General features: G+C 43.6%; 1 protein-coding gene across 3 annotated transcripts in view; it reads right to left on the bottom strand.

Annotated features, from left to right (window-relative positions):
* PICK1 (protein interacting with PRKCA 1) overlaps positions 1-16753 on the bottom strand; it is a 52337-nt gene that overhangs the window by 34495 nt on the left and 1089 nt on the right. For 2 of the 3 annotated variants that reach the window (XM_050185416.3, XM_050185417.3), the window contains exons 2-4: positions 15911-16025; positions 5511-5622; positions 4710-4838 (exon numbers count right to left, since the gene is read on the bottom strand). In XM_050185416.3, the coding sequence (XP_050041373.2) occupies positions 4710-4838; positions 5511-5622; positions 15911-16002 (333 nt within the window). In that variant the 5' untranslated portion in view covers positions 16003-16025. The remainder of the gene's footprint in view (positions 1-4709; positions 4839-5510; positions 5623-15910; positions 16026-16753) is intronic. The other variant, XM_050185419.3, reaches the window with a different exon arrangement.

Genomic DNA, 16753 nt, shown 5'->3' with positions numbered 1-16753 from the left:
AAGATGCAAGAAAACGTACTAACCGATAGAACGTATCATCCGAAGCCACTAAAAAATTCAGAAGACTCTACTGTAGTTGACATCTATGCAATACAAAGCGTTCCATGAAGTCTTGCAACACGAGGCGCCGATGCATGTTGATCTGGTGGGGCCCGTGCAGCTGTAAAGGTCTACCGTCGTTTTTGTAGCCTCGGAAAGCTTATGTTCACGCTCCTCAAATTTGGCCTGCGTCAGCAACTTCTTCGGATGGAGCATTTTGGCAGGAAGTTTTGACGTGCTCACTTGGTGAGAATCATTGCAGCACGAGACACCAAAACACGTCGAGCTCGTGGGGCTCGACGAGCACACTGTCGTTTAAAACGGCGACGAGAAACAATGAAATCCAGCTGGTGGGCATGGCAGGAATACGATGCAGCCAGTGCGAAACGCGATGCTCATTTTGCACTGCCTACTGCGACGAACGGCAGCAGGTTTGGTTTATGGCCTACTAAAACTGTGCAGTACACTTTCAACGGTAGTATGACAAACATGCTGTGGAACAGACAGGTGAAGGCGCTTATCGCAATGCATTGGCAGCAATAAGCTTCTTGTGGAAATTCGGTGCCATGCGATGACCTGCGAGGAGATTTGCTGGTACCGGAAGAGGGAATTGAGTGTGTGGCGGAATTTCCGCATCAAATGGGCAGGCAAGTACTGCAGGAAAGCTGCTGTTGCGCGCACCTACTGCCCTCGATCACATGTGCCTCGAACTTTCATGCTTACACGGGATCTAGAGGCAGGAAAACGTCTCATAGGATCACAATTTGGCAATCTACTAAAATCTGGAGCAGAAAGAGTGTGTTTGGGAGTGTATTTGGGAGTATATTATTATTATTACTATCGGGAGTACATCTGTGCTGGGTAATTTTTTTCAGTTCTCTAAAGCGAATGTTGGTGCCGGAAAATCGTACGAAACGGGATAGCATCAACAAGGTTCTACTGTACATTGTCTAAATACAAAAATACAAAGTACCGCATTTCCATGAGCACACCACTATAATGTAACGAAGGCTATCAACAACTCACAAAATTTTATGAAGGTCAGAAAGTTTGTTGTGGAAACTTCAAAGGAAAATGTGGCAATATAGTATGCACGGGTTTATAATAATGCCCTTCGGTTATCCACTATTGCAAGGCATGCTTGCGAAGGGCCATCTCCCCATGCACTGGCATTCTAACAGGCTGCAGCAAGGAAACTGTGCAAACGTTGTAAGGCTGTGTGGACATACACCTCCTCGTAATAGACCATTGTGCAAGTAGACTTAGCTCATAGATAAACCGTCCCTACTGTACTGCCTCACTGTACCCAACTCTCTAGATTAGAGTTATCTGTTAACTCTCTATTAAAATTATCTCATTGTTCCTCAACTTGCACCTCCTGCAATTCAGATGCTGGCTTTCTTTTTTTTTAAAGCACAAAACTTGCAAAAAGAAGAATGAAGTCTGGCACTATTAGAGCATGGTTTTGAATATAACGCACAGCACTTTCTTAGACTGGTAACAATAAAAGAAGAGAGACAAGAATGCAAATATTGCTTGAAATTTATGAATATACAGTACTTTTCAAAAATAGAAAGAGATTTATAATACATGTATAAAACATGCTTAACATAGCATTGCAGCTCTAAATCTTACAAAAGAATGCTCACCCCCCCATGCATGCATTCGTCGTAAGATATACTCTTTATGATGCCATTTTCAAAGCAGCATTGGCTTATTACTGCACAGTACTGAGAGCAGTATCCTCTACGTTTCCCTATACTGCAATCCCATAACCATTTCACCTCAGCTTCCTTTCGTTTGACAATTTCATTACCTGCGAAAACAAGATTACCAGGTGGAATTGTCATACCACAGTTCTAGTTCTGTGCATACCACATGTTAAAACAAACTTCACGCATGCACAAACTAATTAAGGGTGCCCCACAATTCTTAAACAGTGCAGCCCTATTCCTGCTGCATCAAAGTGCAATTATGACATCAGATACCTTGAAACCTAGCAATAAAATGCAGCATGTGCTTGCAGGTCTCAAAGTCATTATGCCACAGAGTGCAGTGTGCATGAGTTTGTTTGCATGAGTGTATAACCTTTGGCAAGAGAAACAACGCCACAAGGAACATGAATGCTGCCAAGTCATGCCAACACTAGTGGTGCCATGCCAACAGCCCTCTGAGCATTAAAAATGAGGCCTACATGAATATTAAAAATCTTTAATGCGATTAAAAAAAATATATATATATATATATAGGTTATTGTTTTTTTCAAGGTCCTATCGGTCGTGAAATGTAATCCACAGTGAAAATTCAATGGCCCTGTCTTGCGCTGTTTCTCTAGTATGCCAGTCGATCGCGCGAGGTCGCGGTTGTCAATTCTGAGCGCGCAATAAGCACATAAACATGCCTCGAACAATACAGTCTCCCACTACGTGTGAAGCGTGCCACCATTCGATTTCTGCATACTGAGGGGTGCTATGCAGCCAAAATTCATCCGACGAATCAGTATGTGTATGGCACAACGTTCATGAGTGACAGCAAAGTGCGGCAATGGTGCAAGAACTTTGAAGCAGGACATACAGACATTCATGACGCAGGCGGGCAGGGAAGGAAGCGAGGGTCAACCGACGATCCTGCTTAGCGAGTGGATCTGGCAATTAGAGAAAATTGTTGGTTTACAATTTCTATGTTGAGTGATTCATTTCGTGAAATTTCACGGTCAGCCCTCAATGCCATTGTGAGACAATACAGTACCGCAAACTCTGTTCGAGGTGGGTCCCCAAGGTGCTGACCAACCATCGCAAAACACAGCTAATGGGTGCAGCCTTAACATTTCTCCAGCGCTACCATGATGAAAAAAACTTTTTTTTAAAACAAAAATCATCACAGAGGAAGAGACATGGGTCCATTTCGAAAGTGAAGACATAAAAGAGCAATCCAAACAGTGGATGCATTCTGACTTTCTGAAAGCAAAGAAGTTTAGGCAAACCATCTCCAGCAGAAAGCTGCTGTGTTCTGGGACAGCAATGGTGTTCTGGTGAAATTCATGGGGACATGGCACGATGATCACTGCAGCCTCATACAGCATAACTCTTGAACATCAATGAAAGGCAATTCAGAACAAGCGAAGTGAAATGCTGTCATCAGGCATTGTCCTTCTTCATGACAATGTGCAGCCACACAGTGGTACTGTGACGGAGAAGCTCCTGCATCGTTTTCAATGGGAAGTGTTCGATCAGCCACCACATAGCCCTGACCCGACTCCCTGTTTACCATCTCTTTGCTCACATGAAACACTGGCTAGGGAGACAGGAGTTCGACTCAGACAACAAGCTGGAGACCAGCATACAGAGAGAGAGAGAGAGAGAAAACAAGGGTAGGAAAGGCAGGGAGGTCAACCAGAACAGCATCCGGTTTGCTACCCTACACTGGGGGTGGGGGAAAGGGGAATAGAAAGAGGAAGAAAGGGAGAGAGGAAGCACTGAGTACGTGTGGGAGCGACACCATACACAAGGACACTATAAACGGTCTGTTAAGCCCGTGCACTTCAAGTACCGCACTAGTGCACGAATCGCTTTTCGAGCCAGTGACGGGTGTGGCCACGGTCCAGCATACAGAATTTGCTGAAAGCACAGCCGGCTGCCTTCTATGATGAGGGTACGGGAAAGCTGGAACAACGCTGTGACAAATGACTCAATCCTAGTGGCGACTATGTAGAAAAGTAGCTGGAAAGTGTATCTAAATGTTTCAAATAAAAAAGTTTTGATTTTCACTGTGCTCTTTATCTTATGATCGATCAGCCCTTGAAAAAAAAATAAGCCTTTGTACAATCGAAGCTGCTTATTACAGCATGACTTGTTTTAACAATACTTGGATGTAGTAATGAGCAGCTGCTACACTGCTGAACTTCTGTGCTTGTTCCATGATAAAATAGACCACTTACTACAACAATGTTCCCATGCCGCATTACTGGGTCTTACAATTAAATCTGGGTAGTATGGATACACAAGCATTCCCCTCTTCTGTCGTCCCTACGCCTCTCCAATCATGATGGTATCAAGTACCAAGGAGTATTCCCGACAGGTTTGTCCCATCAACAACAACATGTCGGCACCTGCACAACTCGCCAGCTAACCAAGTTTTCTAAACCACAATGTATCACCAACTTGAGTTTCAATGCTCAATTAACAGGCAACCTCCCTTCTTTAGCTTTTTTCCAAAATGCTGTTCGACACAGCACGCTAATTCTTCACAGCAAGTCTCTGCCTGCACACTAATACTATATAGGCCACATGCAAAAGGAACCACAAAATGCTGACCCATAAGGTGTGGAATAGAAAACTGCACCATGATCCATCATAGCTTTGTTTTCAGTTGTCTCCAGTGCAGCATAAGCATGCCTGCAGCAACAGCCTTCATGTAATGCAAGGTGGTTCTTGGCATTTAAACATGTGAGTTTTTCAAGAAGTTACAGATCAACCTAAGCGCTGCCAGGAGAGTTGCACATCATAGAACCATAAAATTTGATGATGTTAAAATTAATGGCATTAAGCAAGGAGTTGTTATTTCATTTTTAAGAGCCAAGGCTGGGCAAAGGACTGCACTGTGTGAGAGTGAAGTTTCATATGAATGAGCACTACATCCCCTGCACCAAGACATTTTTTCCTGCCACTTGCCTTGACACCCTGGATCATCTTGGCAACCTCGACCTTGGTCTTGCCCTTGACGGCAGTCCCGTTGACGCCCACAATCTCATCGCCAGACTGCAGTGTTCCGTCCCGGGCAGCCGGCGTGTTGTCAAACACCTGTGCCAATGGAAAAAATCAGTTCAGGCCAGGTGATTTCCAGGTTCAGGCCAGGCCAAGCACAAAGTGTTTTGAGTGATTTACTATATCTGATTTATCGATTCCTAGACTCTTATGGTAAAAGGTCACTGTGGCCAAGTTAAGAGAGTGTAGCAGGAAGAAAGATAACTGATGATATAGTATTTGCAATTTTCTTGAGTATTTTATATCTGGGATGCTATCAGTCATCTTTACATAGCAAAGCAGAAGCTGGTGCTTCTGCAAAATGCTTCTAAGTATGTACTTAGCTTTTGCCTTAAACACTTCCTTTGCACCTCAAGTAAAGTTAATATTAACACTCTGCTAGATCATGAGGAGAAAACTTGTTATTTACTTATTTATTAAATTGTTATGCATGCCTACATTGCCCATAACGTGTTATTGTAGGGAAGTTTAGTTACAACCTAATACTAGCACACTTAAAGTACTAACATAAACAGAAATGAAACATCACCAGACCTACGCATGGGCTGGGTGCTTAGGTGTACACGGCGACTGTCGGTTTTATACTGCAATCATATGCCGCCATCCAAGAGGTTCACCGGACCAAAAAAAAGGGCTAATGGCTCGCTGCTTTACAATAACTCGGGTGATGCTCCACATGTGATCTCCCCTCTGCCCCCAACTGCTCACCTGCACAACGTAGAGGCAAGGGCAGAGGGGGGCACCTCCCCCGATGCTGATGCCAATGAGGTTGCTGTCGTCCTTCTGGATGACCACGCTGCCAGAAGTCACTGTCATGCCCCTGGATTGTGCAGGACGTCGTACATGAATATACACAACTGACTGATCTCCAAATGCACTGGTCATAACTTCCCAATCGCTGATAGCCGTCAATGCAGCCATCTGCTTAGACATGCTCATAAAGCTTGTTGGGAGTTTACTTTTTCATCGGGTATCAAGACTGCATATTGGAACGCAGCTATCAGCAATTAGTGAGGTACAGTATGGGTCGATAGGGAGCATGTTGAATTCAGGGCAGTAGTGGAAGATAGACCACAATATGAATAAGGTCTTTTGTTGTCGAGTAAAGCTCGGCAATACCCACTTTTGCACACCAAAGAAGATTTATCAAAACTGAGTTAGAGCTTATCTGTCCCCGAAGATTGCCTCTTTCGTAAAGGATATTAAATGCATGTGACATAAAACTAATGAATGCTGCCCACCTTGTGTGAGCAAGTGGCCAAGATATATTAGATTAGTTATATTATTCATATATGAATATGAACTCTTTCTTTTCTCTGAGCACTCAAGCACAAACTGGCATATATAATATATTCAGCACCTGCTGGCCGCCAGAGAAACAGAGCTTGTCTCGTTTTTTTTACTCGCCGTTATGCGAGTACGACCAATGGCCCGTGATATCGCACTTCCTGCATGTCACACGCACATAAATTGTGGTACTGCACTAGGAAGTGAACACGATGCTGACATTGCTCTGCAATGCAAATAGCAATTGTAACACTGAAAGCACATTTACTCAACCAGGTTATGTTCAAACAAGGGTGGAAGATCAGATTAGTTGCTGTCCCACTGATTTTGTTGCGAGAGTATATGGCATAAAACAGTAAAGAAAGGACAACAGACAAAGAGATGAAACACCCGACCGGTATAGGATACAGAGAAATGCTTAAAATGCACATGACAATGTATGTCAACAAGGGCTTGCAGGACGACGAAAAGAAGTTCAAGTCTTGTGAAGCATGCTCATGTGCATTAATATACTTTTCTACTCGTTACAAAAAGTGTGCAGAGCAAAGTATAGAAGAGTGCCAAACATGTCTCTATTTGTTGATTTTGTTTACGTTGTTTCTTTCAAAAGTATAACTAATGCCAGCCAACAAGGATTTACACAAATTAATTTGTCACATAACTTCTGAACAGCTCTCTATTATATATGCCTGTGAGTGATTTAGCTTGTTTAGATAGGTTTGTGTCTGAAAAGAAGCCATTGGCTGTCTAATTCGTTTTAAAAAGTTACCAGGAGAATACCAAACTTTGGGCTTACGGAACACAACATGCAGACTTGACCCCCAGTTTCCTTTTTAATAATAACACCCAATACTTCCTCCACACCATCTCCTCGAGTTTCAAAAAATATGAAAGATGAAAATGAAGGACTCCACGTGTGAACGGCCAGCTGAATGAAAACAGGGGTGGCTGATATTCTAGTCGAGGCTAAGAGGAAGGAATGGAAGAGACCAAATGACTGCTGGCCCATTAAAGTAGCAAAATGGGTGCCAAGGAAAGGAAAATGCGCCCCGCACCCTACGAAATGAACTTTAACTGTGGGGTTTAATGTCCTGAAGCAACACACAGGCTATGAGGAGCACTGTGGTGGGGCCTCCGGATTAATTGGGACCACCCGGGTTTCTTTAACGTGCACCTAAATCTGATAGTACAAGCATTCTTGCATTACACCCCTAACGGAATGCAGCCACCACAGCCTAGAGTCGAGCCCATGACCTTGTGCTCAGAAGCAAAAGAGCCACCGCCACTGCTGTGGTAGAAAATGCAGCCAGGAAAAAGTGAAGATTAGATGTAGTTGGCTGACACACAACAAGGGTAACTCGAAGGAAATCATTTGGAGAAGCCTTCAGTGAGTTTGAACAGCCTGTTCATGATAATGAGGGAGAGACGCAAGGGTTAACTGCAAGACAGCCACGCATGCACGGGCCGTACCGGCATGCTTGATCCCAAACACCTAGCGATGTTTGCCATACAGAAAAAACAAAACAAGCACCGCAATATTTAAAGGCAATGAGCTTGCAATCCTGGAATCTTTTATAGTGGCACCTACTTATCAAAGCCATTTCATCTAAAAACCAGAAAACACGATCACAGTGATGAGTCAACTCTATAATGTTTCAGAAACATTTCAAATGTCACAGGTTTTGGGACTGTTTCGAGATAGTAAAAACAGTGCATTCAAAAGACAAAGCCTCTCTCACCCCGCAACACAGGCATGCAAAAACGCAAATGAAGTATGCAACAACCCTCATACAGCTTTGAAAACATTGTCGGGCAATTAGGTTGCCCATGTAATACCCAGTAAGGACGCCGCCTTCTTTTCAACATGCATTCCCGAAGGACCATATCCACTTAGGATCTTCACACAGAAAGCAGCAATGAGTTGTCAGTTCCAAGAGCAAGGCAAGTCTCGCATTTGATGTGGCTTTGCACAGGAAGCACAAAAAAAAAAGTCCTAGCTTGTACTGCGTCCAAAACAGCCCCTCACCAGGTTTGAGCATCGAAAATAGCCAAGCATGGTGCACAGATCACACGCTGACAATCGTGTCTGCAAAGCATCAAACAGCTGCATGCCACAAGAACAACTGCAGTTTCAAGCAAAATCCCATGCATCCTTCCTCTTAGGGGAACCCCACTTCCTGCTAGAGAATGAAGGTCGCACATATAAATGCCTCTACGTAAAGTGCGCTGCTGTAAACGTCACTGATTATAGCACTTGACTTCGCAAAATGTGAAATGAAAAACAGAAAAAAGAAAGATGAGGCAGAGCTCGTGATGTTAACATGGCACGGCTTCTCGGCTCTGGTATCGGAGAAGGCAGGTAAGGAATGTCACCTACAAACTAGTCGAGGCAGAGGGAGAGCTGTATTAATAACCGAAATTTCTCATGAGGCTTGGTGAGGAACTGTTTAAACACTTTCCTTCACTCTGCACCTGAAAAGGAACTAAAGGCTTGATATGGTTTGCAGCAAATGAAGGAGTAAACGAGGCCACTCTTTACTTTTCTTGAAGAGGACATGAAAGCACACATTCGCTTATATCGAAATCAAATCAAACTATGGGATTTGTGATGAGCCAAAACGGAAGGCGGCTGTGAGGGACACTGTAGTAGAGGTTGCGGGGCCTTTTAACTATCTTTAACCACCTGGATTTCTATAACTAGCCCTCAACTATACAAACGTCCTTGCATTGTGTCCCCGTTGGAATGTGGAGAATGAAACCTTGTGCTCTGCAACATAACGACATAGCCATCGAGTTAAAGCAGCAGTCTATACTTAAGAATAATTATTTGCATGCATTTTTACAATTCACGAGCACCTAGATAACAAATATAACGTGCTGGTGCAGGCTTGCTGTAACCGGGATTCGGTGTTTTCGGTTTACATAAGAAAAGATGAAACGAAATAAGTGGTACTTCTTTTTCCAGAATTAAGTTTTCGTCGAAAAGGGCCAGTGAAAGCATATTCAGCCGAACTAACACGGCAATTTGGCACATGGCTGCCAGCCCCCGTATGCTATGATGCAATGAGCCAGGCAATGTCAAGGTCACGTGCCATTCTGCCACAAAAGCAACGTTTACTTCTTTTTCTTATTTGCATCAATTTTACTTGTCACTGTGACAAAATGCGGAGTGAGGCAGGGGGGTGTATACAGAGTGGGCATTGAAGCCCTAAATTGTGTCCTTGCAGTCTTTGCACTGCAGCCATTGCAGTGGATGAATTGGAAAAATTCACTTACGGTAATGCAGTGTCGCACCTACCTAGTCATTTCTCTTTCTGTATTATGCGCTGAAGCTCTGTGCCTGCATAATATTACAAATAAAGCCTCATGATTCTTGCATAATCCCATCGCCATACAGTCTTGTGCTCCTGCTGGACAGCTTCTCTAAAACTTTCTTGTTCTGTCAATTTGATGCAACTGCAGCTATACAGCTTGTTTCGGTGTCACGAAAACTAATGAATAAGGTATTCACCAAAGAAAGAAATGGAAAAAGGCGGTGAAAGTTCAGGATAAAACATATGCGCAGAAAAACAAATATTTCTGATGGAAATATCAGTGGAGAAAAGAATGCTGAATTTCGGGAAAATAAAAGCTAGAGAGAAGGGAAACACAGTCGAGGTTGGCAGAAGACTAGGTGGGGTGATGAAATCAAGAATTTCGCAGGCACAGCACAGAGGCAACTAGAGATTGGACGGAGAAGCCTTTGCCTTGCAGTGGACTTTACATAGGTTGATGACGACAATAATGACAATGAACCCTAGATATAAGGCATTAGTGAGGATGAATGTTTATGGAGCACAGGCACTGAGTAAAAAGCAAAATTTCCTTGCCACCTAGGGATGTGGCCTGAGGCAAAACAGCACTACTGTGCTGTTTTGTGCGCACGTGACAACACATGCATGCACGGGTTGATTCTGCGCTGCTCTCCTAGGCAGCAAGGATATTCAGCTTTGTTTTTTGTTTTTTTTTACCACTGCTCACAAACTTTCGTACCCCACAGATGACTGGCAAGTACTCTGGAATTTAGGCTTTGTGACACCTGTTCTATGCCTTTTTTCTGTGTTGATTCTGTTTCTCTACATGCTTGCAAATCACATCTCACAGGCAAGCTAGCCCAAATTAACCCTTTAACTCCCAAGCTATTTTGCAAAACTGTACAAAATTCCCTCCTTTTTTTTATGCAAGCAAATTCTTCTGCATTACATTCACACTCGAGAAGTATACAAAATTCTAAATTTACCTGTTACATTCACCCGCAATATAAATGAAACACCTGTTCAAGAAGAAGAGGCTTTCATTCAACACACACGTATCACTCAAGTGTAACTATCTAAACAGATGACAGCAGAAGCAATCAAAGCATAGAAGAATATTTTAAAGCGGCAAAGCTCAAATGCACAGAAAGAACCCGGTAGACAAGCGCAACTATGGCAAGCAAAGCAGAAGAAGCTGTAGCCTGGACAAGTACAGCTCGGGCTTGGCTATAAAGGGTTAACCGATATGCTCAACCTCGCGGCAAGTGGTGCTTACAGTAAAATTAGATTTGGCGACTACCAGTCTAAGTATGTTCCCAGGTTTATTGCTTTTGCAATTGCCCTTGTGCACACAAATATACACACAGATCACAGAGTAAGTGCAAAATATCACCATAGCTTCCAAGCCGTCACCACATCCATTAACTGCTCCATCTCCGAACACTCTAGGCAGCCGACACACCAAGTCAGACACCTAGCCAAGGAGCTCCTATCAGTTTAGTTCGGAATGCCTCGGTTTGTTATGCCCACATGCGCATCAGACAACTCTTCCAACCAGCCGTGAAATCACGTCAACAGCTGCCGAAGCTACAATGTACGAGGAGCACCTCAGTTAACTGACAACAATAGCTTTGCAGTTTTACAACTAGAAGCAGCACCTGGGCTATGGGAGACTGAATAATGGAGGGCTCCAAGTTTACCAAGACTCCCCGTGGTTCTTTAGCAAGAAAATGAATGTTTGCAAAAGATCATTTCTGCACGGTGATACCATACATATGAACTGCCAACCAGGGTATTTAGATGAACAAAAAAAAGGTATCCAATCCAGACAACCGAGGTAAACAAGAAAGCAGCCTAGTCACAAATAAATTATCACGTCAACTACCTGATGCTCAGCACTAACAAAGAACTTCGCTGACAACACATAAGTGGAAGTGTTACAGAGAGAGAGCAAAACATTTCATTCTGGCCCCCTGTCTGGGGCTACAACAGGAGGCAACAAATAACTAATAACTACAGGAGGCCTTTTGGGCAAGAAAGGGTAGAAAGACAATTCAAATATGTATACATGTTGCAACACTGCCTCAAATTTCCATCGCCACATTTCTGTGAACAGACAACAAAGGTGTGGAAACCATAAAAGAAATTAAGAATTCTATATATTTTTAATGTGGAAATAATAAGAAAAAGGGAAATGAAAGTGGATAAAACAACTCAGTGCCGATTAAGTGGTAAATGTGAGAGAATATGTCACACCTATTTGAGGTCCCGGATCCATGATCTAAACCACGTACGCCACATTGCAAAGTGTTGTTCAGAAGCTCACACAACACACGTCCTGCCTTCTCAAGGAGCAAAGTGCAACTGACGGTGGTCAGTTGCACCGTTCAAATGGGCACAAGTGCCTGGCATTCAGCTTCCTTCAGGGGCGACACGCTTGGGAAAGAAGTGGCGCCCTAAATTCCTGTTGCAACCCTCGCGAGCACAACAAAAAGGAGCTTTGGCCCACTCCCATGGCAACAATTTCCCATGTGGTGCCCCAAATGCACCTACTGAGGTGGGGACACCCCCAGGTTGGGGACAAACGCCCCTTTCCAAAGGGAAAACAGCCTTGTTGAAGAGCATCCGCCACGGCTGTGAGAGGCAAGTGCTGGGGACCAACCGGTAAAATAGACACAGGCATGCTCCCAGCCTGGTGCTCGGCCATTATAGGACCTCAATGCTTGGATAGGGGTACCCCAACCTGAAGGCTTCCTTCCCCACCTCAATAGGTGCATTTGGGGCACCGCAAGGGAAATTGTTGCCGTAGCGGCAGCCTAAACCTCCTTTTCCCTAGACACGGCTAAGCCACGCACGGTTAAATGCGGGAGCATCCAACCCCCCTTGTGCTTGGGTCCATGGTGTAGTAGCACACCAAATGCCTGCTGCTGCAGATGCTCCTGCCAATCCCTTCTCCTCCATATAATGCATGCAGTGTACTACCATTCATCAACTGCAGCAGCCATCCTCCCATCCATTTTCTTGGGCATTTCTGCATGCATACCGGATAGAGCCCTGGATGTTAGCCAGCACGGCTCATGGCTAGGGCAACGGATGTGCAACGTCCTTTCAATCCCGGGCGCATGGAGTACACGGACACATTGATGTGTCCCTGCACATCATTTGTGCGTCTTTATGTCCTGTCTACTTGCACTGTGAAAATCGTTTTTTAAAGATTAGGAAAAGGGCCTCGACATGGATGTCAGACCATTCGGGGCGGCACTTGGTTCATGGTATAGCTTTTAGTGATGACCACATTACGACCAACCTGTGCCAAGCTTCCTGCCACACACTTTCCCACTAAAATCGCAAGAGGAAAACCTGGTTCTGCAGTTATTCGGCCACAATAGAAACAGTGGGCAGTGCAAAAATGTTACCACAACTTAGCATAGGTTCATTAAGAAAGCAAGCTCCAACTTATTTTACTGTTATTTGTGGGTCAGCTATGTTGTGAGATAACCCGCTGCGGTTGCTCAGTGGCTATGGTGTTAGGCTGCTGAGCACGAGGTTGCGGGATCGAATCCCGGCCGCGGCAGCAGCATTTGGATGGGGGCGAAATGCGAAAACACCTGTGTACTTAGATTTAGGTGCACGTTAAAGAACCCCAGGTGGTCGAAATTTCCAGAGTCCTCCACTACGGCGTGCCTCATAATCAGAAAGTGGTTTTGGCACGTAAAACCCCATAATTTTTTTTTTTATGTTGTGAGATAATTGCACATGTATTTAGAGCAATGGAGTGTTTTCTGTTGACAGCTGCTCCATTCTGTTATATAATTTCAAATGCTTAAGTACTAATTAGGTATGAATACTTTAAAGATTTGGGTGGCTTTTGGGCAGTGGCACTCAACATGGGTTACTGCTTTAAATAGGTGAAAGAATTCTTTTTTTACTTGTAATGTTCTGAAACCAATACAATGGCTGTATTTAGAGAGCAAATCATGATCATTACCATAGAGCAAACATGATACTATAACAACATTAGGTACAGAACAAGAAACAAGAAGGACGAAGATTAGACAAATACATGTACTGCCCATGATTCCCAGGCTTGTTGAACAGCCATATTGATCTAGTGGCTGCACCAGTTTTCTTTCTAGCAGCATCATTATGAAATTTTATGCTTCCCGAATAGAGTAAGTAGTGCATGTTTCCTTACACCACTAGATTATGCAACCTGCCACAAGACTGGGGTAACTGGAGATCACTGGGAGAGGTTTTTGTCCTGCACTGAACATGAATAGGCTAATGATGACGATGATGAATGCTTTCTTCCACTCTCAGCACTCTCACTAATGTGTGAAATAGCTGAAAACTATCGCTTCTGTATTCTACATGATGGGCACTATTCTTCCAGGAAAATTCTTTAATGATCTTTCACTATGCTTAAATGTCATGTGACATACCATCTTAGATTTTTTTTTTACCCTGTGCGTTTGTGACCTGAATACTTTGTGCACAACAAGATGGTGATTTTGGCTTGTTGGTCAATGTTCAAAGTGAAAGTCTTTCAAACATAGCCACAGAAAACAGAGGGTTGAATACGCAAATAAAACTAAGCTTGATGGAACCAAGGTAATCTTCAAAATGTCCTGCTTTCCCATAACCACCTCCTGCATCATGATATCCAAACACAGCAAAAACTAAACCGAAACTGGCTGTAATAAAGCTACAATATTAAATTATTTAGGGCACTCTGAGGTTTGCCAGTATATTTTCTAAGATATAGAGGTACCAGACCTTCATTTAATCTAAAAAAAAATGAACAGTCTGAAATATTATGTGACTACGCTGTTAAAAGATGTGAGTATCCTTAAAAATTCGGTTTTCAATAACTTGTGCACATGACGTCATGGCTGCCATATCGCTCAGCTATGTAGTCAAGAGTTCAGTGGAGTGCCGTCTACTCAGGTACAACTATTATGAACAAAGCAGGTAAACAAAATATTTCAGATCTGTACGGATCCATTGTCCATAATACCGGTGATTGTGAATAGTGGATTCGATCAAATCTCAAAATGTCATTTTTAAAATTTTTTTACTATGGTCAGTGACCTACTTCATTCCTAACAATAAGGGAATCATTCATAGACTTTACACACTGCCAAAGATAAACCCAACAGGAACGAATCAAATAAATGTGCAACCTTTTCCCGTGCTAGTAGTTCGCTAGCCCCACAAGGACTTAAGTGCAAACAAACTACAGCAGTGTCATGCTGTGGGGTTGCTGTTCGTTTGCCTGTAATTGTTCATGGGGGTCTTCAATGCAAATGTACAGTCTTTGTCAAATATCCTAAAATCACTGTGCCTGTGGCAGTACCTGCCGCACAGCCACCTAGCTGGGAGCCTCTGTGGAAGAAAAATTTTACTGCTCCAAAGCCCTAATTTTTGCGAACAGCACACCTAACATTCTTCTAAAACACCAGGTGCACCACTACAGAAGCCCTGCAGATGGAACTGCTCACAGACCTCGTTACTATTCAGAAGTGTCCTTAAACTTTCAAAAAAGACTGTACATGACTGCACTGCACATTTATCCCTTAATTCATTGCGCCAAATATGGCACGAAGAAATGCCCATTGCCTGCCCTTGAACTGCTGCACCACATACAAGAGAGAAGCACAAGAAGCACGGCACCATATCAAGGCCACATGTAAGAACCCATGAAAAAGCACTAAAGCTTTATAATCAGCTCCTCCACCCTCTTAAACTTGGCCACAATGTATTCCATGGAGAAAGTGCAATTCACGGCAATATCTATACTTAGAAATGGCTAAGAACAATGGAGATAATGCAGCACATGCTGGAGGCTAGCGTTCCGTAGGTACCGTGGAAGATTACTAGCCCACTAACCTACATCATGGCATGTAGTGAGTAGAATTAAAGAATCAGAAAGAAAAAAAAGGGCAGCATAGAACTCTTAAGCTGCCCACATCTGGAACCTCACTGCACAAAATCCAAACTAACTTAAGCACAGCAAAAGCGAAGCGACTGTTCAGTTCCAAGAGTTGTAGCCCTCCATGTGTCAGTGAGACAGGCATCAATACCGACATGGGCCCCTTGAGATACTTGGACGAGATGAAATATCTAACCCAATGCATCCTACAGCCATAATACATTTCGCTGCCTAATGTAAGCACTGCTTCAATATCAGTGGACATGGCTGGGTTAATTTCAACAGACAGATAGTAAAGCATGCCTCTTCTGTTTGTCAATGCAGAAAAATACACAAGCAGGCTTCCCTTTGTGATCATCTTCAGTATTTCGATCATGTCAGTTGAGTTGTATGCACTGATATGTTCTTTGCTGACAAGCAAACAACGTATTACATGCAATGCGGAGAGGCAAGCAGCAACGAACAAAAGGTGGACAGGTGTCCCAAAGCATCTTCCGCAATCTAAGCAAATGCATCTCAGCAGATAGCCAAACAAGCATACAAAGATGTTTCTATTACAGTCAAGGTAAAGATAGCAGGGTCATCAACAGACATACATGCGGTCCTCCATTGTGAAGAAGAAGGTATCCGTCGAGTCGTCGGGGTCCTCTTGGGGTACTAGCTGGTAGCCACACGCCACATCAGACATAGCATGCGCCTGCTGCGCCGCCACTACGTGCCAGCAAACAAGAGAAAAATAACAAAACAAAAGAGGGAGGGGGGACGGGTGGAGGGCAAGGATGCAAAAACATGTCCGTGCACGTAACAAGAAAGCACACACGCTTTACGTTACCCTCGAGGGGGCAGACGGCAAAAACAAAGCGTAAACTGCAAAAGAATGGGATACAGGGCATGCACTAGTGAACAAGAACAAGCAGGAGTATGTTGGTCAACCTTAGAGAGGCGAGAGATCTGTGCAGCACAGTCAAGTTGAGAGCCCGACCTTTCTTTGGAAAGCAAAGTGAGAAGTGAAAGAAGGCCCTTACTGGCCATGTTCAACAGAGTTTCACATGACAGCATGCTCCTTAAGCCAAAAATGGGCATGCAGTTGAGGCACACCCACAATACGTAGAGGCCTACATGCATTAAAGGTAAAAATTAGATTTTTTAGTTTCTTGGGAAGATTATAGCACACAATAATATTTGCCAAATGGTGTATATGCTGCCACAGAAAAGCGATTAATGAATTTCATGTGTAATGATTTTACGCCAAATGCCTCATCCATTCAATGTGAACCGCCCAACGACAAAAGTATGTTACAAGCTTTGTGACGACAAGTCGGTGGCTTGCTGCCTTGTGATAAGCCATCAAAGCTCATCTGTCATTAACCTTGGCTTGCCTGATGAGGTAAGCCTGTCAAATTATTCTTGCTCGGTGCAGTTTGTAAACCAACAGCACA

Source organism: Dermacentor andersoni, chromosome 8, assembly GCF_023375885.2.
Source record: "Dermacentor andersoni chromosome 8, qqDerAnde1_hic_scaffold, whole genome shotgun sequence".
NCBI lineage: Eukaryota > Metazoa > Arthropoda > Arachnida > Ixodida > Ixodidae > Dermacentor > Dermacentor andersoni.
This window is presented reverse-complemented; position numbering and strand designations above follow the sequence as displayed.